Source organism: Pezoporus flaviventris, unplaced genomic scaffold (genome assembly GCF_033815535.1).
Source record: "Pezoporus flaviventris isolate CSIRO_AGI_PZ_B2104156 unplaced genomic scaffold, CSIRO_AGI_Pfla_v1 ptg000213l, whole genome shotgun sequence".
NCBI classification, from domain to species: Eukaryota; Metazoa; Chordata; class Aves; order Psittaciformes; family Psittacidae; genus Pezoporus; species Pezoporus flaviventris.
In genome coordinates this window covers 614,394-639,826 of record NW_026892761.1, presented here as the reverse complement: position 1 = coordinate 639,826, position 25,433 = coordinate 614,394, and the positions used below count along the sequence as shown (strand labels likewise).

The 25,433-nt window shown below is 57.5% G+C and overlaps 2 protein-coding genes and 1 long non-coding RNA gene across 6 annotated transcripts in view; 1 reads left to right on the top strand and 2 right to left on the bottom strand.

Moving 5' to 3' along the window:
• The window catches only part of CTNNBL1 (catenin beta like 1), a 42,664-nt gene extending 31,996 nt beyond the window's left edge, over positions 1–10,668 (bottom strand). The window contains exons 1-4 of the mRNA XM_061441927.1: positions 10,553–10,668; positions 4,185–4,373; positions 2,210–2,316; positions 1,802–1,941 (exon numbers count right to left, since the gene is read on the bottom strand). Coding sequence (XP_061297911.1) covers positions 1,802–1,941; positions 2,210–2,316; positions 4,185–4,373; positions 10,553–10,582 — 466 coding nt within the window. The 5' untranslated portion in view covers positions 10,583–10,668. The remainder of the gene's footprint in view (positions 1–1,801; positions 1,942–2,209; positions 2,317–4,184; positions 4,374–10,552) is intronic.
• A 2,373-nt stretch (positions 10,669–13,041) lies between these two features.
• On the bottom strand, positions 13,042–18,095 carry LOC133262396 (uncharacterized). 2 transcript variants are annotated; one of them, XR_009741294.1, is made up of 2 exons: positions 18,034–18,095; positions 13,042–13,624 (listed from the first exon to the last, which is right to left on the bottom strand). It is a non-coding gene; the product is annotated as an uncharacterized LOC133262396 (long non-coding RNA). The 2 variants fall into 2 exon arrangements; XR_009741293.1 differs by lacking the exon at positions 18,034–18,095 and adding an exon at positions 17,964–17,998.
• A 1,703-nt stretch (positions 18,096–19,798) lies between these two features.
• LOC133262506 (WAP four-disulfide core domain protein 2-like) lies at positions 19,799–25,066 on the top strand. 3 transcript variants are annotated; one of them, XM_061441747.1, is made up of 4 exons: positions 19,799–19,985; positions 23,659–23,793; positions 24,666–24,818; positions 24,900–25,066. In XM_061441747.1, exons 1-3 carry the CDS (start codon positions 19,808–19,810, stop codon positions 24,815–24,817), a joined length of 465 nt encoding a protein of 154 aa, XP_061297731.1. In that variant the 5' UTR covers positions 19,799–19,807; the 3' UTR covers position 24,818; positions 24,900–25,066. The 3 variants fall into 3 exon arrangements, with proteins under 3 accessions (XP_061297731.1, XP_061297733.1, XP_061297732.1); XM_061441748.1 differs by lacking the exon at positions 19,799–19,985 and adding an exon at positions 23,067–23,440; XM_061441749.1 differs by lacking the exon at positions 23,659–23,793.
• The last annotated feature ends 367 nt before the right edge of the window (positions 25,067–25,433 follow it).

Sequence of the window (25,433 nt, the reverse complement as noted above, 5' to 3'; positions counted from 1 at the left end):
CAGTGGCACACGGGAGAGGCACTGCTACAGCTTGTGTCCCGCTTCCAACGGGTCTGAAAACACTGCAGCAGTGTTATAACAAGAAATACACTTTTCCCAGATTCCCACCCCTGCACTGACTGTCAGGCAAGCTGCAAACTCAGCAAGAAGAGTTCACAGTGGAAACCATGACAAGTCTTTGACAGCAGCAGTGACCCAAGGACATGGCTTTCCATGGCTGGCAGAACACAGCAAGCTCTGTTCCCATGCACCCCAGCCATGGACCAGCTCTGTTATTCCAGAGTTCATCTCCTCCCTGTGAATGAGAACTTTAGTGTAAACTTTCCCATTACACAGAGACACAAAAACCTGCAGTGCCTGGCAAGAAATACATCTGAAACGCTGGCAGCCATGAAGCTGGTCATGCACATGGGAGCTTCCCACAGGACAGCAGTAAATCCTTAACAAATGCTTACTTGAAAGTGACTCTTATTCCAGATCACAGATAAGGGAAGCTGTGGGGGCTGGTGTTTTGCAGGGACCAGCATTCACCACACCAAGGCTCAGGTAGATGCCAGTCACACACCCAAACACATAAGCACTCTTTCTAATATGAAGCAATATGCCATAAAATATTAATGCTTTGGTTCCACCTTCTGATCACTGCCCCCACTTAGAAAGAATGAATGATAGTACATGGCACTAAGGAAAAGGGCTAAAAAAGAAAACCAAGACCTGTGCATCAGACCACAACATTTAGCACCAACGGTCCTTTTAACATTGCCTATTTCAAAAAACATCAGAGGAGCTGGTAAGTGTTATCTGCTTCTTCACACAAAGAAAAATAAAGAATAAATCACTTTGCTAAGGTCATGAATCAATAAAAAAGGAAGAAGAAAAGCTGCTGTAGTCCCATGTCTACATCTAGAGCACTTTCTGCTGGGCTTCACTGCTCCCTCCGTCTACCAGTGTCTGTCAGGACACAGACACACCAACTCCCACATCGTGTCACAATTTTCCAGCTTCATTTACTGTAGAATATGCCACAAGCAATACAGGCTGAGCTCTGCTTCTAAAGGCTGCCCAGCGGTAAGCCAGGCATAGTTCAATCTATCGGCTGAGCATCAAGGCACCAGCACATCCAAAAAATGACAGTTACTGTTCAAAGCTACCAAAGTCTCTGACAGCATAGACAGAAAACTCTCCAAAATGTCCTCAGATGGTCAGAGGCAGAAGGGATGGGCACACAGGGATTGGTTCAGCAACACCAGAACTAACTGAGCACGGAAACAGCTCCGGTATTTCCGTAACTGGAGGGCCTACTCAAACCTCAACCTCTGGGCACGCCAAAGTGAAGGTGTGGGCACATTAAGAATTTACCACACCTACAAGCCTGCGGTGAGGGAGCCTGCAGCGAACAGCTGATGGAGTGACAGCTCAGCCTCAGGAGAAAGGGACAAACTGGTTCTGTTCTCATCGGGGCTGTTCCAGGCAAGGGTTGTTCACAGTTCAAGGAGCTGCTAAACCCACACCTCAGCTCTTCCTGTGCTCTCATCTGCCCACACCCTAATACAGCTACTCACACCTGGATGAAAGGGTCATAAAACATGAAAGGAGAATAACAGCACTGAAAAAATACAGAATCAATATTACTTGAAGAGAGAAGACTTTCACTTGAACAAAAAAAGAAAGAAGACATAAATTCAGTGTGATGGGAGAGAAGAGAAAAACATGGGAGCCTGTAAGAGCAGGATACAGGAGATTACAGCAAAGCCTGTAGAAAGCCTCTCTCATGAGAGCTGCTTTAGCAGCCAAAGGATATCTGTGTTGTCATGGCCCAGCAGCCCCAGGAGGGACTGCACCGCGTTGAGCTCCACCAGCAGGTGATACAGGTCCGGCATTGTGGCGACCACGTGCATCTCCTGGATGATGTCATTTAAATCCAGCTCGGACTCCATGAACCTGGGGAGACAAAACCATGGCTAAAGAAAAGGGAAAAGGTGCACAAGGTGTGTTCAGTGCCCAGTCCCCTCAAAGCAGAGCCCAGCATCCTCCAGGAGATGCCAGGCAAGACGTGTCAACAAGTCTAGTTTCAAATACAATTTAGAACATGGTGATAACTGCTGTTACATGAGCCTTGTGTAACTAAAAACATACGTATAGTCAAGAAGTTGATTCAGGGCTGAAACCTAAAAGGGAAAAGGGCAGCAGGGGATGAGCACAATCTTACTTCTCTGGATTGTCAGGAAACTTGATCCGCAGCTCCTGGTTTTTGTACGATCTCTTCTCGAAGGTAAGAATCATCTTCTTCACTGAACTTTCATCCAAAGGTTCCTCCTAACCAAACCAGAGAGCACAAAACAGCTTGGGATGGCTGGAACAATTACCCAGAAAAACCAAGAGCACAGTGATGTGGTGAGACTGTGGCCTGGCTCAGACCCTTCAGGAGCAAGGTGTTACCCCAGCAGTGTCAGAAACCTGCCAAAACCCCCACACTGTTACTGTTAGTTGTGGATTTACTCCAACAAGGACCTGAGCAAGCTCCTGAGAGCAAAAACCTGTAAGTCAGATTGTCATTAAACCATGATTTATGATGGAAGGATCTTGGAAAAGAACCAGAACTGCTCCTGACCCTTTCTGACCCTGAGCATCAATGAAAACCCCCAAACCAACCCTGCCGTGGCTCATCTTCCTCACACTGCTCTTCCATAACCGTTATTACCAGCACCATCAGCACCTCCTGAGGCTTTTTGCTTCTGATGTACCAGAGTAAAGTTCATGATCATGGACGGTTTCTTTCCAGAAGCCCATTGTGCTGCTTCCTTTCGCAGCTCTGCATTTAACCACCCTCAGTTTATGTTCTTTGTATTTTCCTCACTTGGATAAGCTTTCATGGCTAGTTTCAGAAGGAAAAAAATAAAAATCAATATTTTACTCTAGTACTTTTTTTAAGTGCTTCTGAGGTGTTTCTCGGTTGGCAACACACATTTACTGCACAGCACTGACAGAACGCCGGCTCCCACCCGACACCTCAGACACACTGCTGTTACCTTCCCTGCTTCATGACTTTAGTGCACTTTTATTAAAACACTGCCAACACAGATTTCTTGTGGAACCTCTCCCCTCTCCTCTATTTGTATCTTTATTTAATTTGCATTCAGTATTGCGGCGCCCCACAGATTAGCTCCCTTCCAGCAGATTCCATGCTACAAAGCACATTTTAATGGCGTTTACATCAACTGCATTGAAGATAATAAATGAGAGACTTTGGGTCTAAAGGAGCCTTGGAAGTCAGTCCTTAAGATGTCTGGCTGAGTGAGCTCTGCTTGACAAAGACAAGGGACTTGTGCACTGCAGGAATCCACGAGGCTTCAGCCAGTCAAGAGGACCTTGTCTGAGTCCATTCATCTCACAGGAGCTGACCCATACAGAAATCCTGCGCTATCCTTCGCTATCAGCAGCCACTGCCATGGCAATAGCTCAACATCAAAAAGCCAGGGAGCCTTTCAGAGAGGAAGGCCAGTAATGCTGTGTACAGAGAACAGTGATACTTTACAAACCTACATGATCCTGTGGTGGTGAATATCACTTGGGTTTTTATCAAACAGGCAGCAGGAAGCAAATATCTTCGAGATTTATACCAATCCACGTGTCACATTTATAAAGTGATCTTTTCCCTGGCCCTTGGCAGAAAGGCCAATGCTGCATTGAATTTCTGTCTCGAAGGCTTGAAATCACTTACCCTTGACAGCTGCCACCCGCCCTCTGACCCAAGACCTTTCCTGCACAGCAGAATGGTTATTTGCTGCTGCACAGCTCCAGAGAGGGGAGAAGGGAGGTGCTGCATGGCTGGGGCACTGATGAACAACAGTGAGGAAATGGGATCAAACACAAGCTGCTTCCTAAAAATACATTTTAGAAGGCAATTCCAGCCTAAAGCAGAGATTAGGCTTGAAAGCTTTCCCTTCCTCCTTCCTCATGCCCCCCCTTAAGCCCTCAGAGGATATCTGTGACAAGCCCTGTCTGGAATTCATGAACACTCCATGGGGCAGGGAAGTAAAACTGTAACCTCATGCTGCATGAGGCATGTGGAAATCACCAGCTGGTCTCATCATCTGCACGCCAAGAAATGGAAATCAGAGAAGTGATTTAGTGTTTGCTCCTTTTCCCCACCTTCCCTTTCCCACAGGACACTGGTGATTTACCTCCTCCTCTTCCTCCTCACCATCCCTCTCAATTATCTGAAGGAGTTTCTTCTTCTCATCATCAGTCTCCTCAAGCACAGCCGACTCCTCTTCCCGGTGACGGCCGTGCTCCCGCGTGCTCGCCTGCTTCCGACGGGCTTTGATTTCCTCTTCCTCTTCATCCCGGGGCCTTTTTGTCCCTCTGTTAGGCTACAGCCAGGGAAAGAGAGGAATGAGTACAAGTCCTTGCAACCCTTGCAAGGCAGAACTCCAGTATTACAAGGCACACCGAGGAAATTTGTACAAGTGGCTTCAAACATTTGCTTACACAGCGCTCAACAGCTCTGAAAATGGGAAAGGAAATTAATTTAGTGAAGTGGAACATCACATGGGCAGATGAATGCCTCTGCCAAGAGCTGTGTCAACATCCTACCTTGTTTGATCTATGAACACCATTCCCAGGAAAACATCTCCGCAGGCAAAGGCTACGGCTTCCGAGGCAGGAGTCCAGCCCCAGCCACTGACCCATGATTTTGTGCCACAATTTCTATTTAATTGTCAAAATTAAAGGTAATTTGCCAGGGACAAGGAAAAGGTCCATTAACCCTGATCCTGTGGTTTAATCTAGGCAAAAATGGATGGCAGCATTTGCAATAGAAGAAGAAGCTCTCCCCTCAAGCACTACAAGGATATTAAATTTGGTGTGTCTTATTTTTCTGAAGGACAACCAGGCTGGAACAGAGCAGCCCATGCTCTACACCTACAAGAAAGCTTAATTCTTTACTATTTGGAAGCAGCCTGTGTGTTAAGAACAATGACCACAGGAAAAACACTTTGACTTCCCATCACTGTTCCTACAGCATTCCAGCTGCAATCCTGAGCGGGACGTGCACACCGCAGGTCAGCTCCAGCTGCTCCTCTGCACAGCTCAGGGAGCATCCAGCAGCTATTTACCTCCATGGAAAGGGAAAGCCAGCAAAGGAAAGCTCTGCTCCCAGGAAAACCCTGCCCTGGGAGAGATGCAAAACAAAACCCAAAACCCAACCCAACAAAAGACTCCACCCAAGCAGCACCAAAGTGCCCATGGCACCCAGAAGGCCCCCAAAGTGCCCATTACACCCAGAAGCCAGCTGGACCAGCCTGGCCGCCAGCTGGGCTGTTTGCAGGGTTACCAAGTTATCACCACAAGTTTCTGCTCCCAGTTAGCACAAATGGAAGCTCTCGGTGCTGGCCCCCAGCTAGACCTGTTCAAACCTGTTATCCATCTCCTTCCTCCCTACATCCTCTCTGCCATTTCCACTTCCATTAGGGACAGAACATTCCAGACTTTAAACTTTTCTAAAGTGCTCCCATGCACTTTTAAAGCAGTTACTCAGCTCATAATTCAATAGCTGGGAAGTAGAAGCATACCCAGAGATTCTTTGAAATGAAAATTCATTTGCCAGAAGGGGTTGAGGGATGGGGGGGGATGGTTGTTGGGGCTCTTTTTAAAGCAAATTCCTATTACTTCTCTTCTAGGTACATTAAAGTCTAATTTCACACAGATCCATTTAGAAACAAATGTGCCATTGTCAACAACCAGGAGTTCAAACCCTCCCCAAGCAATGAGCAACCCAATAAAGAAAAAGAGAAAAGGTGCTCTTCTAAAGGAACCGACTAAGGAAAAACCCATGGTAAATACATGTTCCTTACTCAGCGCCCTTAGAGACAAAGGTCCCTGCCCTTCCCCTCACTCAGTAACAGCCAGTTCATCCCGACCCACCCGTGACAGACCAGCATTACACACAGCAACAGAAACAGGGAATCCTGAACCCTCTAGCAAAAGGCCCCACAAGATTTGCCCCGGCTGCTCTGTGCCCAGGGCTCAGAATCTCATTCCATACTCATTTCTAAGCATTAAAAGAGGAACAAACCCCTCAGTGAGGAGTGGCTGTAAAGAGGGACCAGAGGGGTGTCAGATGCAGAGAGGGACCATGGGCAGGGGCTGCACCACCTCAACAAATCCAAATTAAAACTCCATTATGACACCAAGCCATTTCTTCCGAGCACACCCTCAGCAGCAGCATTTACACCCTGCCTCAGCCTCAACTGCTTTATCCTTTTTGTATTTGTGCACTGTTGGGGGGAGGAATCTTCTGTCACACATCCCAGGAATCATTATGATAAATTATGGAGCTGCCCTGTGTGCAATTATTAATGCTGCAACAGAGCAGCAATAGGCAGTAATTGAATTCCCAGCAAACACATTAAGTGGGCATTAAGGTTTTTCCTTCTGTTATTGATGTTATGCAAAACCTCACTCAGAATATTGCTGTTCTCCAGCACTACTGAAACCAAGGAACAGGGGCTGGAGGGAGGCACCTAGTGCCTGCCCAGCTCCCATGGTCAGGGGCTGCTGGTTCAAGGTGAGCATCAGCCTCTGCCCATTGACTCTCCTGAGGTTTGCATTTGCTTGAAGACTGTCATCAACCAACAAGAATTAAGCACATCCACTGCTGTGCTGACACTGGTGTATGTCCATAGAACCACAGAATCGTGGAATGGTTTGGGTTGGAAGGGAGCTTAAAGCTCACCCAGTTCCATGCCCTGCCACGGGCAGGGACCCCTTCCACTGGAGCAGCTTGCTCCAAGCCCCTGTGTCCAACCTGGCCTTGAACACTGCCAGGGATGGGGCAGCCACAGCTTCTCTGGGCACCCTGTGCCTGTGTCCCACCATCCTCACAGTGATGCTGTGCAAACACATACGTTGTGCCCTAACACATTCATTTAAACAGTGTCACAGCTTCATGCACATCAAAACAAGTTTTGCTTTCTGGTAGGGAAGGGAAAGTTCGTTTGCAAAGTAAAACATGGGGTTTATAATCAGCTGTGCTAAGGTGCATTTGGCCAGGAGCTGGGATTCATGAGTAAAGGCACAAGAAGAGCAGTGTGGGATTGTTTTGTTAGTTAAGCTTAATTCTGTTCCACGGAGCGCAGAGCATTCACAGTAATTTATTCCAAAGACATTTTCATTTAAATCTAACGCTGATATCACCACACAAAAAGCAGCAAATGCAAAAGGGCTTTAAGAAGTTGACATTTATAAAATGCAAGTAAACAAAAGCTCATGACTGGTGAAGGGAATTACCTTTATTTCCCTCCCAGACCCAGCCATATGTGCTCTGCAGTAAGGACAGACCATAGGTGGGCACAGACCTGCCCTGGAAGCACCCACTGGTCACAGCCCCTGGAGCACAAGCACCCAGCAGACATGACAGCAACCATACCCCAAGCACAGGACAGGCTCTGCCCACGGCCTGTCTCCCTCAGAGCACTGGTAGCACATTAATATCAAGATTAAGCATCCCATCAGATCCAAGAATGTCGTTTAGGCCCCCAGTTGCTTCCAGCCTTCTCTGAGCACCAGGCAGGTTTGGAGGAGCCTCTGTAATGGAGTTTCACATTACTGAGACATCTGCTTTGTACGTAACCTCGTTACTGCGAGCTCAGAAATTGTTAATGAAACCTGAAATAAATCTTCCTAAGTGATGCAGCTCCTGCAGCGGCCGCAGCGTGCCCTGAGCTGCCACAGCAGCAAGCGCTGCAGGAGCTGCCAGGGCAGGACCCCTGAGGGCAAGCCCCAGTCTCTAGAGGTATCGTCACTAACGTCTTCATTTTGCATCCAGCATTTGTGATGAACCAAGCTTTGATAACTGTACTTTGATTGGGGTTTGTTCCCGAAACCCCACACTTTCGGATGGTGCAGGACTGAGTGTCAAAAATGGGGAACTGCTACCAGGAAAATCCAGAAATCTCAGCAAGCCCCAAGAGCTCAAACTCACATAAGCTGAGGCAACCGAATCACAAGTCATGCTCTGTACTCCCATGGATATGGATTATTACTGTCAGAGAGAAAGAGCCCTCATCCTCTCCAGACCCACCCTGAGGAGTGCAGCCTTTGGGACCCCGCGGGGCAGGGACCTTCCCTGCCCTGGTTTGATGGCCAGGGATAACACAGCAAAAAGTAAACTGAAAGCTCAGCTGCAGCCAGCAGTGCACCAGCCTGGGTACCAGCGCACCAGCCTGGGTACCAGCACACCAGCAAGTACACGCAGGCTCTGCCACATGGGGCCAGTGACAGCTCCATGTTTGAAGCCAAAAGCAGGATGAGAAGAACCAGGACAACAAGGCTGGAGTTAAAACCCTGCACAGCCGAACGGCCCCTGCACCAGGGGACCCATTCCAGTGCAGATTTACAGGGAATGAGCTACAGCAGCAGCAATCGTGCCTTTGCTGATCCACAGGGACTCATCTCACTACAAACCACACTCAGCCCATTCCCAGTGAGCAGACGGCCCAGCCCAAGTCAGACCTCATCCCTTACCTGCTGCTGCTTCTGTTATCTGACTTTACTAATAGTGCATTAAAAAAATGAACAGTTTGTAATGATCACTCACAGCAGCGAGAGCTGCACTGAATGGCAGCTAAAGCAGGCTCCATTATTACTCCCAACTGGAAGGAATCTCTTGGAAGAGCCAGGGTTGGCTCTGTCCCCTCCGTTACCCCCATAATGGGAGACCAGATATAGGAGCCAGGCAGAACAGCAGCGATATTTAACCATCAGCTCAGACCATCTGCAACTGTTTTGCAGCAACACATAAAGTTTATGGATTTCTGAGCTTGTATAAACTGCCAGGTGCTGTTTAATTGTATTTTTTGTCGGAGGAGGCTCCTTTTCCCCACACGTGGTGCTGAGTCGGTGGCACAGCGCCCAAACTCTTCCACGCCGGGCTTGGCAGCGAGGGAGAACATCATCTTGATTAAGCAAGGGCACAGATCAGGCATTTAGAGGAGACAAATTCAAAACAGTGCAAGAGTAAAGCAATTATTGTGGGCTCTGCTGAGGAAAGCTGAGGAGACAGATTCATCTGCAGCAAGAGATTAAAATCAGATGGCTGAGGAGCACAACATCTGCCCCCAACAGCCAGTGCCACCCCAGCAGCAATGGTAAAGGAGATCCTGAACCAGCCCAAGACAGGAAAGGGGCCAGCTTGTGCCCAAGGCAGCCTCATGACACCAGACAGCAGCCATCTTCATGGCACCAGACAGCAGCCATCCTCCTCCTCAGCAGCCCCTGAGCGCTCTTCCTCCTCACAGAAGCAACAGCCCATCAGTTGGGAACAACACAGAGCTCCCTTCATTTCTCCACCACACACAGGTTGGACTCCTTTCTGTGGCACAGGCACCACAGAACCACTCTATCTGATTCTCCTGGTGGACAAGAGTGTGCATTTCCAAGAACACAGAAAGGCTCCTGCTCTGCCTGACTCAGAGCCATGGCAGACACCTGATGGCCTGGAAGCAGCAGAACCTGCTCCTTCCAATTCCCGTTTCCATCTTTCAGCCCTCGCAGAGGGGAATCCCACTTCTCAGGACCAACAGGGCCGTTTATCCACCTCCTGCTCCTCACTCCCCTCACCTGTATTCACCCCAACCCTAACCCCACTGGGGAGGTCTGAACTCAAGAGATGGTGAGAAATCCACCAGACTAAAAGGTAACCTCCAACATCCCCTCCTTGCTTGTGCACCTCCCAGGGACACCCTCTGGACACCCAGACGCGTGCTGTGCAGCAGGATGCTCCTTCCACCTCTGTACACACACGGTGTCCCCCCAGAACAACACACACCGGGGGCATGTGGGAAGGCATTCCATAAGGAATCCTGTGCCTGGAATTAAGACCTGGATCGAGTCACACAGCTCCTGTGCTGGGATAACGCCGGGCACTGAGGTACCAGCCAACACTGCCGCACACAGAAAGGCAGCACCGGCCCCGAGCCACACAGGGACGTGAACCTACCCCCGGGCGCTGAAACACCATCCACGTTATAACCGAGCTCCGAACAAGGCGCAGCCACACACCGGGAGCAGAACATTCACAGGATAAAAGGAAACTTTCCCAAGGAGGAAAACTTTCCCAGGGGCTCCGGTGAGAATAGGATGGGGTTTGTCCTGAAAGAGGGGAAGGAAGAGCGAGAGCACAGGGCAGAAACCAGCGCTGGTTTTACTCGGCAGAGGGCCCGGCAGCGGCACCGAACCGCGTCTGGCCGGTAGAACCCATCAGCGGCGCGGCCGCGGCCCTCAGCAGCCCCGGTAACCGGCTCCCACCAGGGCTCCTCGTGTCCCAGGGCAGGACAGGCCTCGCCTCAGCGGCACCGTACCGGGGCCCTGCGAGCGCGGCCGGGCACGCTCCGCACGGAGGCCCGCCCGGAGCTGCGGCGGGCCCGGCCCTGCGGCGCTACCGACACCAACGGCCAAGCACCGCGCTCCCGGCCGGGGCCGCCGCGTCCCTCCCCAGGGGGGCGGCAGGAAGAGCCGGGGCGCTCCCCCGGGCCCGGTGGCCGCCGCTCACCTGGTAGCTGAGCAGCTCCCCCACGTCCATGGCACCGGCCGGGCCCCGCCACCGCGGAACTGTCGCCAACAACCGGGGCCGCACGACACCGCGCCGTAAGGCAGGCCTGGGAGCGCGCCACTCTGCCGGAAAGCGAGAGGCAAAAAGCACGGCACCGCCGCAAAGCGCCCGGGGCTACTTCTTAAGCGGCCTTACGAGGGCAAAGGTCGCGGCCGCCTCCGCGCTGCGGCGCCATCCGCCAGCCTCCTGTTCCTGTATCCTTCCGCCGAGCCCCGCGCCAGCGCGCCCCGTGCGCACCGCTGGACGGCAGCGTCAGCGGCTGCACCCGAACCGTTCCAACGCTCAACCGTTGTTCAGCGTTCGCAGCTTAACAAATGGGAGCAATTAAAGAGCCTGGCGGGATTTATTGTGACTTAGCGTTAGAAACGGGCTCCGAGCTGCGGTGCTCCCGCACGGCACCGCCTGTGGCTCCTGCGCACATCGCGGCGGGAGCCCGCGCTCAGCGCCCACCAAATTAAAGATGTGGATAACGTTTGGAGCGTCCCGGTGTAATGAGTAAATTCCCGTTTGTTAATCAAATCTTGCTTGCTTAAGAGTTATTGGAAAATTACGACATTTTGCTCATTGACCGCAGGCATCCGGTAAAGTAAAGGGTGTATGGGGGAAGGGGATAAGGAGCCTTCCTCCCCACACCCACCGGGAGGCAGCATGAGACCCCTTATCAACGGGTCACAACGACGCAGATACGCCAGGAAGTGACACGTACATCGGATGAAGAAGAGTATAAAACCAGTGACTTTGGGGAAGTGGGGTGCGTGCTGTTGGCAGAGCAGAGACTCCCCGGCCGCCCAGCGCTGTTTTGCTTGCTGTAATAGCAATAATAAACCGATTAGATTCATTGGTCTGGCTCTCGTCAATTTGTTTGAGCCACATTTATAACACCGTGGCTCCGTTACAGAGCAGCGGCATCCATCATGCCAGAATTAACATGACAAATCTGTGTGTGGAAGATGGGATAAAGGGTTCATCAGCGCATCCTCTGGTTCTGCCGTGTGCAGCGTTGGGGTCCTTCCAGCCGGGGCACAGCTGGATCCCTCGAGCAGCGCTGACCCAGGGCAATAAATACCCCCATGGCTGTAAAACCTGCAAAGTGCAGCAGGAGACCTCGGATGCAGGCAGGCACCAGGGATGCTCACGGCCAGGTTGGACACAGGGGCTTGGAGCAAGCTGCTCCAGTGGAAGGGGTCCCTGCCCGTGGCAGGGGTTGGAGCTGGAGGAGCTTTAAGGCCCCTTCAACCCAAACCATTCCATGGTCCTATGATCTGTGAATAGTCTTCACTCAGAACGGCACCTCCTGCCTGCAGCCTCTCCTCGTTAGAGGAAGGGATAGAGCACGGTCAATTCGCTTCCCCGGGAGGACTGGGGGGGGAACATTCAGAAAAACAAAGGAATTTGAGAAGCTGCTGCATTAACTGCCCTAAATAAAACGTGATCGCCGGGAGCCGGCAGCCTCGCGGGAGAGGCGCAGCAGCTCAGGGGCCGTTTCTCACCCTGACGGCTGCAAACCCGGCAGAGCCCCGCTGCTGGGGACTGTGAAAGCACCGGCGCTGAAAGCCCGGAATGGGAACGAGACAGCGGGGGCAGCACCTGCGCCGTGCAGGGAGGATACCCCGAGCCCCCGCACGCAGCCGGGGGCGAAGCCCGAGCATGTGGGAGCCCCCCAGGCCGTGCTGCTGCTGCAGGCAGGGCCCCGGCCCCCGCACGCCTGCTCTAGAGCCCCCCTCTGCCGCCAGCACCCAGAAGTGACCCGCAAAGGCTGCCCCGAGCGCGGCACTGGGCGCTGGTGCGGGAGCAGCGGCTGAGCGCGGTGCGGGACGGCGGCGGGGGCAGCCGAATCCCGGCTTCATTTTATCACGAGTTCAGGTTTCAATCCAGATGCTTTGAGATCTAATTCTGAATAAATAATTGTACTGAGTAACCCGGGTCCCGCGGTGATTAACTAAACACACTGAGCCTCGCAGAAATTGAATTAGTGCTGTGCACTCAGCCGTTATTGCCCTCCCCACGTCATGAATAGTGATGAGGGGTTATTAAGGAATGTAAATGATGCCTCAGGGGGTTGGGAGCACGGGGGTGCAGGGCCGTGTGGGCTGATAGGACAAACCATTAGGAAAACAGCCTGATTGAAGCCACTTTTTAATTATGTCAGCTCTCGCTCTTCCGCGGGTGCTGCAGTGCTTCCGGATGCTTTTGGTGTTATTAAAATGGAAAAAAAGGGAACAAGTTGGAGCTGGAATGTGAAATGAGCGCCTGCGAACTGGAAAAGCCGCAGTACGGAGGATGGTGGGGCCCTGCCTGCAGCCCTCCACCCCGCGGGACCCCAGCACCGCCACCAGCCCCGGACAGCCCCCCCACCCCACAGCTGCACCCCCGTCCTGCAGTTGGGCATCGCTGGCTAGGAGAGGCTCATGCATTTTAACAGGTTCTCGCCGGCGCTCCCCGCGCCACCGAGCAGCGCTGACAGGGGCACCTCAGTTAATCAGAGTGGATAATGGAGGCAAAGGAAGAAATCTCAGACCAAACTGCTGCAGAAATCATGAGCTGGGGCTCGAACCTATCCAATTAAACTGGGAGGAAGCTTAAAGGGAAAGACGGCTTCTCCGAGCCGTGTCCCACTGCAGTGGGAGAAGGGGGACAGGAGGGATGTGCTGCTGGTGGTGTCCTGGGCATCACGGTCCAGCCAGCAGTGCTGCATTGGTGGGTTGCCTGTAAAACACAGGGTTGCTGAGGCGATGAACATGGCACGGACACAGCCCTGGTTGTGCTGTGGTCACCATTCAACACCACCACTCCCCCCTGCTTGTGCCCTGTGCCACCACCTGAAGGGCTCAGGCAGCGTTGAAGTTAAACAGACCTCATCTAATGTAGTCGAGGTCCGTTACTGCAGCATCACCGCGATGTGACCACGGACAGACGGATGGCCAGGGATGGAAACACACATGGGAGCCGGTCAGGATTCAGGTCTCTCCACACTGATGGCTTCATGATGCCAGGCTGGCCTCTTAATTGCACCTGTAAATGTGAAATTACTGAAGGGTGAAATGCAAACGGGCTGGAACCTTCCCAGAGCTCACACCAGCTCTGCGCCAAGCCAGGCTGCCAGGCGGTTCCCTCCCAAACCCCCAGCAGGGAGAGGACGGGTCACACGCTGGTTCCACCAAGCTGTGGGGACCAGAGACACCGGGAGATGCCCCAGGCTGCCCATGGCAGCTCCTCCGGCCCCACAGCACGCCAGTGACAGAGTGGAGCCCAGAGCCAAACCTGCAGCCTTTGACACCCTCCCTGGTGCTGCCTTCCAAGGCCAAAGGGGTCCAGTGCAACCCCTGCCATGGTCCTGGTGGGATGCCCATGCCCATCCTGCCATCCCGCCATACTGGTGCTGTCACCATCCCGGCACAGCTGGAGCCTCGGAGCCAGAGCAGCACCTTATTTATGGCTCTGTTTCTTCGAGTTAAACTCCACAAAGTGTGACAATCAAAATTAAAGGTTTCTGCAGGAAGGCGGCCGGGGGGAAATCAGTGCCGTGGCCAACGGAGATTTCCCAACGGTGACTTTTAAATTAAAGGGGAAAAAAATCCCTTTAATTTGGCAGCGTGCTCGGGCTGCAGCTCGCTGGGCACGTTATTACCCAGCTCAGCAAATGCGCCCAGAATTTGCTCGCACTCCAAATTACCCATCTCTCTGCAAGGCAGCACATCCCCACCTGTGCCAGCACCGGGGACCTGCGGCATAGCCTCGAGTGGGGCTGGGACCACGCTGTGGCCCCCCCACCCCTGTCCCATCTCCTGGCTAATGGAAAATGACTCCTGCAGACCTGAATCCTGACCTCCTGAATGCTGGGATTCAGCATGGGGATCCCCATGCTGAAATGGCCATGCGCCAGACCCCTCACACTGGCACAGCCCATTCCCGTTCCCACTCCCAGCCCCTCCAGGTATTTCATACTGCAGATCCAGATTGATGGGCTGGCGGTGCTGCCCCGGACTGGGAGCAAGCCATGGGGGGCACGGGCAGCCCCAGGCCCCCCGCCCTGTGGAGTTCTTCCCCTCCCTCTCCCCCCGCCCCTTCAACATGAAGCAATGAAATTATTTTTCTACTTGAGTAGTTTTCAATTTAGATTAAGAGAAATCCGCGCTCCGTTAGCGCCGCCGTGGTAAATCAGCGCCCGGGGCTGACAGCGCGATCACTTATCGCCCGCAACCCTTTCTTCACATTGACAGGCTCCAAGTGTGACATTGAGCGAGGGCAGTGGCAGCGTGGCAGGACGCCGGCCTGGCATGCACCGCAGCACCGTGCTCAGCCCCAGCACCAGCAGTGCCCGGAGCAGGCAGAGCCAGAGACACAGTGGGCACAGCTCGGCACTGTGCTGGGGCTGCACTGAGCACATGCGCCAGAGCCATGGCAAGTCCTCGCTCCCGCCCGTCCATCACCACCGGTGATACGGTTACAGCCACCATGGCTGTGACATCACCCATCACCACCCGCCCCACGGCCACACCGGGAGCTGATCCGCTTCCTCTGTCCCTGTGCTGCCGCTGTCCTCATGCCAGCACCATCAAAAGGAGAATCTGACAGAAAACAAACCCTTTTTTTCTCCCTCTGGTTGTTGCAGCTCGTTTATCGCTCGCGCCGGGGCAGGCGGAGCTGTCAGTGCCTGAACCTCACTCATCCGTTTAACCTTGGGGGAAGATACACATTTGTGCCGGATAACGTGCATCAGATGGTGGCACAGGGAGCGCCTGTAGCTGCTGCGCCTGATGGATGGGCTACAGGGGCCTCGCTTGACCTGTGCTTGTATGTTATCTGCATTGCTGCAGGAGGCTTTTCATCACACCGACAGCTCCAGCATCGCCTGCCTGGCAGGAGCTCCTCGCCAGGGACAGCTGCAGGCAGCAGCAGCCAGGAGGGGCCCGGCACCGCGGCACCATGGCACCGCGAACCACGTGCCCAGACAGGGGCTGCAGGCTGTGCCTGGCTGCATGGGGATGGAGGGATGGGGACAGCCCAGCCAGGAGCAGAGCTGGTGCCTGCTGTGCCAAAGGGGACGGAGGAGGTGCTCGCCACCAGCGGTGCCACCAGCCCGGGCAGAAGGGAGAGGCCCAACGGCTTCACTTGTCCTTTGGGTGATGTTTTGCCATCGCGGGGTCCTGCAAGTGACAGAGAGGGGACAGACCTGGGCAGCCAGAGCCCTTGTGACAGATGAGTGCTGCCAAGTGCCGACACAAAAGCCATTTGGTGTGGGGAAATGATAGATGCTAACACTAATTTTGAGCACAGGCAGCCGAATTCCTCCAGACAGTCACAGCGCTCAGGATTTAGGGCACAGCTGCTGGGTTCAGATAAGGTGTGAAATCAGCCCAGCGTGCAGGGTGTTACTTAATAATGGACGTCTCGTGATGGATGGGGTGGCTCCGTGATACAACCTCCGCATTTGGAGCCTTTCAAATCTCTTACTATCAATCCTGGTCCCTGCTGGGCAGTGGGAAGAGGAGCTGGAAATGGCAGCATGCCGGGACATTGCTGCTCACGCAGCACCAGGCCTGGATCTGAGATCACCTCACCAAGGCGAGCAGGATCTGACCCACATGGGCAGCGCAGGCACATGGCACCAGCCCCAAATATTTATGGTGCAAACGAAGCTGGAAATGGCAAGTGCTGTGCTTGTCTGGAGAGTTTAATCTTTCCTCTGACCTTATGAAAAAATCTATTAGTGTTGAGATTTTAAATTCACTTCTTAAATCACCCACTACGTGTTTCACACTGTATTAATTTCTCCTCAAGCAAATGAGTTTGGTATTTGCTCTTTTCCAGTGCAACCACCGCACAATGCATCCTCCCCATGCAGAGCTGCTTTGTCATGACATGGGCTGGGAGAGCCCTCGAGCACAGCAGGAAGGCATCAGAGCAGACACCAGCACATGGCTGTTCCAGCCCCAGAACCCACCTCCTTTCCCATCCCACAGCTGGAAACTCCCAAGGCAGGAGCACCACCAGCCCTCACATGGCACAGCACAGGCTGCTGTGGGCCCCATCCCTTGGCAAGCAGGACTGGCCACGGGACAGGCGGGGAGAGTGCATGATCTGCTTAATGGTGCTGAACTGCCGCTGATTTATTGCCCAGGAAACGCTTCACTTAGGTAATGTATTTAAAGGAACTAATTAGAATTGTATTAATATTTATGGGCCTTATGGAGAAGCTGATAGGCGCTATTGGAGGGTATTAACTGTTATCTTATACTGGGCAGGACTGTGGTGGTTGCAGGCATCTTTAACAGTGGTAAAAGCAGTCGAGACGTCGACAGAAGGCGCTGACAGCAGCTCACCCGATGCTGCACGTCCAAACAGCGTCTGCAGCGCTACTGAATCCCGGCTGGAATTAATCACCCTGCCCACATGCTCCCCCTTAGCATCCCTCCGAGCATCCCCACAGCCAGGGACGGGCACAGCCGCCTGCTCAGGACGTGTTGCGGGCAATGGGGGCTGGGAAAGCCAGAGCTCCCCCTCCTCCAGCCACTAGAGCTGCAGCACAGTCCCCACACTGGACACGATGCTCCCGGCCCTGCCGCTGCAGTGCTCCCAGCCATCCAGCCCAGAGAAGGGCCGGGACCAGGCAGCCCCCGGCTCATCCATAACCAGCTCCCTGCCCGCGCCCGACCTCTCGCTATAGCAAAGTTCACATCAATTTTCCTTCCCCTCATTTGTCTGTAAACCACGAAGAAAAATCGCTGCCGTCTGCCCGCATCAGGCGCCGCAGTGATGTATGGCTGTAATAAAAACCCCATTTTGGGAGGCTGCTTGCCTGTGCTGCCAGCCGGCACACCATGTATGGCATGGGGCTGCCGCCAGGCCTCAAATATCAGCACCACCCAGCCCCAGCCTCCCCATGCCAGCATCTTGGCACCACCACAGCCGGTGGTTATGGATCAGAGCTATTAGAGCTGTTATGGAGCAGCAGCCTCCATGGCATCATTCAGGTGCCATTAACCCCAAGAGCTGGATTGTGGGGCATGGCACGACAGGGGCTGGGGACAGGAGTCAGGGCACACAGGGGCTCTCATCTCAGCAGCTGCCGCGGCGCCCGCTCTGGCCGAGCAGAGCAGGCGAGGAAGGAGCTGGATGATCGATCGCACTTTCAGGAGGATTTTCATCTCCCCTGCTCCTGGTTCCTCGCTCTCTGTGCCTGCAGAGCTGCCAGGGGCCCATGGGGAGGGTGCCGCGGCTTTGACACTGAGCCCCGCTCCGCCCTGCCGCCCAAATCCGGGGAGTGAACTCCGTGACCAGAATGATGGGTTCGAAGCCGAGCACCGCCCCAGCGCTCAGCCCTGCCGCTGCGGGAGGAGGCATCACCCACCGGCTCGGCACCAGCTCCTCGGGACTGCCCCGAGCCGCGGCTCTCCCGCGGCCTCTCCGTGATTCCCCACCCGATGCAGTGAGGGCAGCGCCGCGCTCGGACCCGGTGAAGTCTCTGCCCCGTCCGCCCCCGAACCGGCCCGAGGGAGCAGCCCCGGCTCCGTGGCCGCTTCAATCCCGGCGGAGAGCCCCGGTGCGCTCTGGCGGAGCAACAGCCTCCTCTGGCGGCCGGCCCCGCGGTGCTGCGCTGGGACAGGGACCGCGGAGCTGCGGGACACGGGGGGAGGTGGCTGCGGGCGAGTGGGGCTGCAGGTGGTGGCCACCGTCCCCCGGCACACAGGGCAGGACACGAGCACGGTCAATGGCACGGGATGGGCACACGCAGCCGGGAGGAGGCTGAAGCCCCCCGAGCCAGGAGCCACCAGCACCAGCCAAAGGCCCGGGCACTGCTCAAGGGACGTTGGTGACTCCCAGCATCAGCACCGCGGCACGTGTCACGTCAGGGCAAAGGCATCGCTCAGAGAGGCCCCGTGCACATAAACAGGGACGGGACTGCTTCCACAGCCCTGGCTCTCTGGCCGATGGACCCTTTGTTTCAGACGCAGTTTCAGTAACAAGAAGTGCGTTTGGCCACTCGGAGCGGGGATGACGCAAACAGGAATTTCCCCAAGTAGGGAAATGCAGTCGTTGAGCTGTAAAACCCCGAACGAGACCGCAGAGCTCATGTTGGCCTCGGCACAAAGGCAGCTCCTTCCAGACGGGCTGGCCTTGTGACAGCCCCGGGGCAGGGACCGTCCCCGGCGTAACCCGCTGCCTCTGCCCGACCTTACCGATTCGGTGGGGCACGGTGAGAGGTGCAAACCCATTTGGTGGGGTCAGGGCACAGCAGTGGCAGCACCGCAGGGTCCCTGCGGGCACAGAGCAGACCTCAGCTTCAGCACAGCCACCCTTCACTGCGCCGGGCTCCCCGTGTCCTCCCCGCACTGTTGACCTTGGGCCTCCCCACAGATCCCTGCATGCGGAGGTGGAAGGCAGCCCCGGTGCTGACCCCGCCAGAGCACCCGTCTGCCGGGACGTGACGGCAGCAGCCGCCCGCCTGTCCCCACGTTGGAATGGTGCTCGGAGCACGGTGCGGGCCGCAGGTGCGCCGAGCTGGGCACGTCACTGCAGGCTGCACTCCCCCGAGGCCACGCTCGCCTGCGGGACGCCGGCTTCACCCGCGGCTCTGGGAGATGTCAGCACTGAGCTGGGACGGGGGAGGCAGGCACCGGTTCTATGTGTGGGTATGGCTGGGGACAGACCTTGAGCTGCTCTGTCCCACAACACCCTGTGCTGTGCTGCCAGGATGGCCACTGCCACACGGGACCATTCTCCTGCTCAGCTCCTATCCCATAAACTCGTCTAATCACTTGTGACACCTGAACAGCACCTCAGTGGTGGTGGTCAGTCCCACGCCTTGGTGAGGGGACCAACCACCCTCTGACCTCTACCTACGGGCCCACCCCAGCACCCCTAGGTCCTACAGTCACAGGAAAAGTCCCATCTGCACCCTCTGGGCCACTCTGAATGTACCAGCCTTCTCCCCGTCCCCTCTTTCCCAAGCCCCAGAGCTCCAGTCCCTTCCTCCAGGCTCCCCATGGCCATGGGGGAAGCCACAGCCCACGGCGGCATCCCCCTGTGCCCTGGGCGGGGTGTGTTTCTGGGTGCTGTGGGGTGCTGCCATCCCCACCCCTGCTGCAGCCCGGCTGCCGCAGCTGGGCCAGAGCTGTGGTAAATAATTCTCAGGCAGTAACGTGGGGCTGTCGCTGCCTCGGGCACAACTGAGCTGCAGCCGAGTTTCGGCACATGAAGGTTTATGTGTGCGTGGCCCCTCCTCAGCCCCATGCAGATATAAACCCCGACGACCCGCGCTGCCCATCGGTACCTGCAGGAAGCACCATGAAGGCTGCCATCGTTCTGCTCCTGGGCATCCTCGCCCTGTGCACCCACATACAGCCGGATGCTGCGGCTCCTGCCAACACTGGTGAGTGCTCAGGGGGCACCGGGCAGACGTGGTGCTGACCCAGGCTGGGGTCCTGCATGGGATGAGCCGGTCAGAGTGATCACACCAGCGCAGAGCCAGGTGCTTCTCCAGCTCCACCCTACCAAGGCTCTGGCTCTGCAGCACGAAGAGGGTCCGCCGTGGTCTGCACGGTGCGGGCAGTGCAGGCAGGACAGGGTGTGGCAGCAGCAGCATGGCAGCAGTATTCCCCTGCCACTGGGTGCTCTGGGCCCCAGCAGGGTCAGGTAATGCCATGCATCAGCCCATGCATCCAGAATGGGGACCCCGAGCTGTGACTGCCCGGGCCCGATGTCTCCCAGAGGAAGGGGCGTCCTTCTCTACCGCTGTTCCCAGCTTTCACCGCTCTCTGCCGCTGTGGGAGGCTGGTTAGCCAGCCGGGGGCACCTTGCCTGGCCCTTTTAATCATTGACCATGCTCCCTCCCAGGGAGACGTGACTCCAACACCTTCCCTGCTGCCGCGAAGGAGCTGCAGTCACCCGCAGGGCATAGGTGCAACCCGGATGACCGGGCTCGGCGGTGGCAGGTGCTGCCACCCAGGGATGTTGCAGGGAAGAGCCTCTGGGTTTGGGCTCAGGGCTGCTGACCCCACGTCCCCAGGCAGGATCCCCCCGGGACAGGCATTGGGATGGGGACGCCGTGCTGGCAGATCCCCGTGCTCCCTACAGCCATCCTCAGCCTCTGTCAAGGAAGTGCCTGGAAGAGCCAGGGTGGGGACGGCAGCATCCTGAATGCCACGCACTGGGGACAGGAGCCAAAGCGTTTCTATCTTCCGGAAAGCGATGCCGACTCTCCAACAGCTCTGGCTGGCTGGGGGCAGCTCCAGCCGGATCGCCCGCTCAGCAGCCACCGGGCACACTGGGGCCAAGGTACAACCTTGGGCAAACCCGCCAACACCCACACTGCTCCCCACAGCTCTCGCCTTCCCTGTGGTTTCCCCCTCGTCTCCTGCCACCTGCCTCTTCCTGGGCTCCCACCTGCTCCCATCTGGCTGCTCCAGCGCAGCCGAGCTGCTGGCATCCATCCTCACAGCGTCCCCGTGCTGGCTGCTCACGACCAGCACCAAGGCCATGCCACATGCTGGGGCAGAGCAATCACAATGTCAGACCGGGCAATGGTCCTCGAAGGGAAGCGCCTCTGGCACGGGAGCAGCAGCTCAGTTGCAGTGGGGCATGGGGCACCCCCTGCCCTGGCAGCAGGGACGGCACCACGGGGTTGGCAGCCCCGGAATGGCAGCAGTGCTGCTGCTCCAGGATCGGGGTGAGCTCTGTCCCTGCACAGATCCGCAGGGATGGCACAGGTCCCTCACGTCCAGCACGGATGATGGAGGCCATAGCCAAGGCTCATGCTTGCAGCAGCCATGTTACCACCCACGTCCCACCCCCGCCACAGGAGCACCGTGTCCCGGCCCTGGCCTGGGGGCCACTGGGCTGCAACACCCTTTATTCATGGAGTCCCAGCGTCAGCCCTGGGCTGGAAACACCAGCCCAGCCCAGTTCCCAGATGCAGTGTCCCCAGTGGGGCCCAGTCTCATGGGCACAGTGGGAGCATCCCACCAGCCTGAGCGTGCCTGGGTCCTGGCACCAGCCGCAGCAGCTCCATTGCTCTCTGAGCACCCAGCCTTTTCCCATCCCCGCTGGTCGGATCCTGCTGCTGGTGTTGGTGTAGTGCGGAGCGGTGTTGGTGCAGGCACTGGCCCATCCACACCAGCTCCTGTTCCTGCACAAACACCGGTGGCAGGGAGGGGACCGCAGGCAAAGGCAAACAGTTACTGATTTACTGCCGCATTGTTGACTGTGGGGTTAAATTACCTGGAGACGGACCCCGGCAGAGTGGACACTGGCTCGTGACTCGGGCAGGGACCGTGTCCCAGCCCCACATGCCCCTGGCCACACAGGTCTGCAGGATGCTCCAGCCTGGAGCTGGGTCTGCCCCTGGTGCCTCTGCCAGCAACAAGGGCACATCACTGGAGATGGGGCAGGTCTCACCCTCTGCCCTGTGCAGGCTCTGCCTATGACCATACCCAGGATGGGCCCAGGGAGCTGGGATGCTCTAGGATTGACCCCCAGCAACGGGGCCCAGCCCATGGCCCCCAGCCAGACGGCACCAGCACCACGCAGGAGGACCCTCATTGCAGCGGTATCCAAACAACCAAAGGTGTTGAGCTGACGCCGAGAGCTGCGAGCCAAGGGGAGACCCTGGGCTTCCTGCGCAGTGTGCTGGGCATCATCAGGAATTAAAGCCACCACTGACAGTACCGGTGGAGGAGACAGGAACTGGCAGGGCAGCAAACTGCTGAGAGCAGGGCAGGAGAGCGGCTGCTCCAGGCTGCTTGGCCACTGGAGCAAACAAACCCCGGCTCGATGCTGCATCCCCGTGTGCCGGAGGGCGCACACAGGCCTCGGAATGGCTATCCCAGAGACGGCCGTGCCGAGGGGCTCTGGGTCCTACGGCACCGCCGTGCCCGGAGCACCGGGCGTGCAGCCAGAGCGTGCCGGCTGCTCTCTCCCCGCCAGCCACTCGCCCAACCGGTGCTGCCGGATGGTCCGGGCCGCATCCCCGGGGCCGCTGGAGGCTGCGAGGATGGCGGGGGCTGCGCGAGGAGGCTGGGGCCGGGCAGCAGGAGCTGTCGGGGGGAACCAGGGGCAGCCCCGGGGCGAGCGCCGGCCGGAGGCACAGCAGCCTGGAGAGCCCTGCAGTGGAGGAGCGAAAGCTGGAGGAGGACACGCGGCTGGAGCAGGAGCCGGGCGAGTGGCAGCAGCCGCCCATCCACAGTGCCAGCATCAGGGCAGCAGCGGCTCAGGCTGGGGGCTCCGGGCGAGTGGCAGCAGCCGCCCATCCACAGTGCCAGCATCAGGGCAGCAGTGGCTCAGGCTGGGGGCTCCACTCGAGCCTAAGACCGCGGCAGTGGCGGTGGCAGGAGGAGCCTGAGCAGGGGCAGATCACGCGCCACCCCGGGGCGCCCGTGCCAGGCGTTCCAGCGGCATCCCCTCGGGCTCCGCCACCGAGCCCTGCACGGTGCCCCCGGCTGGGCACGGGGTCCGGAGGGCTCGGGCGCGCAGCGCACGGGGCCGCGCTGGCGGCTGCTCTTCCTGCCCGGCCAGTTTTCGGCGCGGCCGCCCGGTCTCCTCCAGGCTCCCCCTCCCTGGTCGGCCGCCAGCAGCGGCAGATACCTGATACTCGGGTTGTGCAAGCGCGAAGGGGGAGCCTGGCCCTGCCCGGCCCCCGGGAGCCACCCGGAAGGCCGAGCCCTCCCTCCCGCCCGCCGCCCCACCTGCACAGGAGCTTAAAGGCCGCCGGGCGGCCCGAGGCGCAGCGCCGGTCCCGCACCATGCCCAAGGCCCGCAGCGTGCTCGTCCTGGCGGGGCTCCTGGCTCTCTGGGCAGAGCTGCCGCCAGCACCCGCCCAGAATGTCACCAGTGAGTATGAGCGCACGGCTCGGCACGGCTCGGCACGCCCCGGGCCAGCGGCCAGCATCACTCCCAGCCCCAGGGCCTGCCGGGCTGGGGGCCGGGGCCGAGAACCAGCCGGCGCCCGGCGCGGTTGGGCTCAGCAGCATCCCCGGACCCAGCGCCGGTGCTGGCGGCAGCATCTCCTGCCCCGGCCCCCACCCATGGCCTCCACCTTTGCCTTGCAGCAAAAGCCGGCGTGTGCCCAGACCCGGCGACAGAAGCAGTGAACTGCACGGTGGGGTGCCAGTCCGATGGCGACTGCGAGAGCACCCTCAAGTGCTGCCCGGCGGCCTGCGGCAAGGCCTGCCAGAAGCCCGACGGTAACGCTCCCTCCTGCTCCCGGTGCTGCTGCCGCGAGCCCACAGCCCGGCCCAGCCGGCAGCACCGGTGCTCCAGAGTGCGGGGCCTGGGCGCCCGTTGTGCATCGCCTGCAGTGCGGTTACCGGGGACTGAGCAGGGACCCCGGTGGGGCTGGGGTGTGCTCCCGGCAGCCACACTCACCCTTTCTCCTCCCAGCAACATGGGACCGGTGCCGTGGGCAGGGGTCGGTGCCATTCCCCTCGCAGCCCTCATTACCCGCTCAGCCTGGTGGGCAGCAGCCAGCCCAGAGCATGGGCATGGTCCTGCCTCCCAGCCATCATCCCTGGCCCTGCATGGACACGGCCCCACGGCCACCCGACTGAGCTCACTCTCTGTGCCGGTCCTGCTGGAGAGCAGCCCCCGTGAACGGGTGCAGGAGTTGAGATCTCCAGTGACAAACGGACGGATGTGAACCTGAGGCTCTGGTACCTCCACGGCCACCTGCAAGGACAGAGCTGTCCCGGCTGTGCTGCAGTGCAGGATGGCGTGGTTCAGAGCTGGGAGCCCAGTGCTGGTGGCAGGCAGCTGGGCAGGATGGCAGGGACCCTGCACACTGGGCCCCGGCTGAGCCCACACACTGCAAGCTCACAGCCTGGGCTGGCCACGGCAGCTGTGGGGGAAAGTGGGGTCACGGCACTGTCGCGGCTGCGTGTTCTGTGCCACGGGGTCAGGCTGCACCATGGGGTCCGGGGGTCTGCTGGCCAGGATGGGGGTCCCTCCACTGTGGTAGACAGGGGCTAGGCCATGCCCATGGCTCCGGGGGCTGCAGGGTCAGCCCTGCCCCGTGTGCTGGTGCCGGCAGGGCTCAGACTGTGTCCCTTTGCCTTTGCAGAGAAGCCCGGCACGTGCCCGCCCGTCAGCCCCGGGATCCCCATGCTGGGTGTCTGCACAAACCAGTGCAAGTCGGACTCCAACTGCTCCGGGAACCAGAAGTGCTGCAGGAATGGCTGCGGCAAAGTGTCCTGCGTGACACCCCTCCATTGAGGTCAGTCAGGTGCCTGCCAGCCCCGGGGGTCCTGCAGCCCGCATGGCCCATGCCGCTGACCGTTCTCTGCTCCCTTTGCAGGCACAGCCGCCTCCTGCCAGCCCGGCCACAGGGGAGCTGCTGCCCGACACCAGTCCTGCATGCCCAGGCCCTGGCCCTGCACCGTCCCCCTGGCTCGGAGCCTTCAGCCTCATCCTCCTCCCTGGGGTCCCCTGCATCCTCTCCAATAAAGCAGCCTCTCCCTGCCACCCCCCTGGCTGCCTCTCTTTACTGCTGTGCTCCTGAATGGGCAGCATCCTCCCACTGCTGGTGCTGGTGCTGCCTGTAAGGGCTCCACATGACAAGGACCATCACTGACTGGTTGCACCGTATCTCCAAGGGTCCCCAGCCTCTGCCATGGCCTCTACTTCTGTGCAGACAAGCTCAGAGTGGGGTCATCAAGGTGCGGCCACATCTGTGTCCCATGGGAGCAGACCTGCTCTCTGCTCTGCAATGCTCCCCAGGCAGGACTGGGATCAGGACACCGCTCCCTATGTCCCATCCCTCCGGGTGTTCCATCCCAGGAGCTGCTCACGGTTCACTGGTGACCTGGAAAGGGCTCCCTGTGGAGGATGC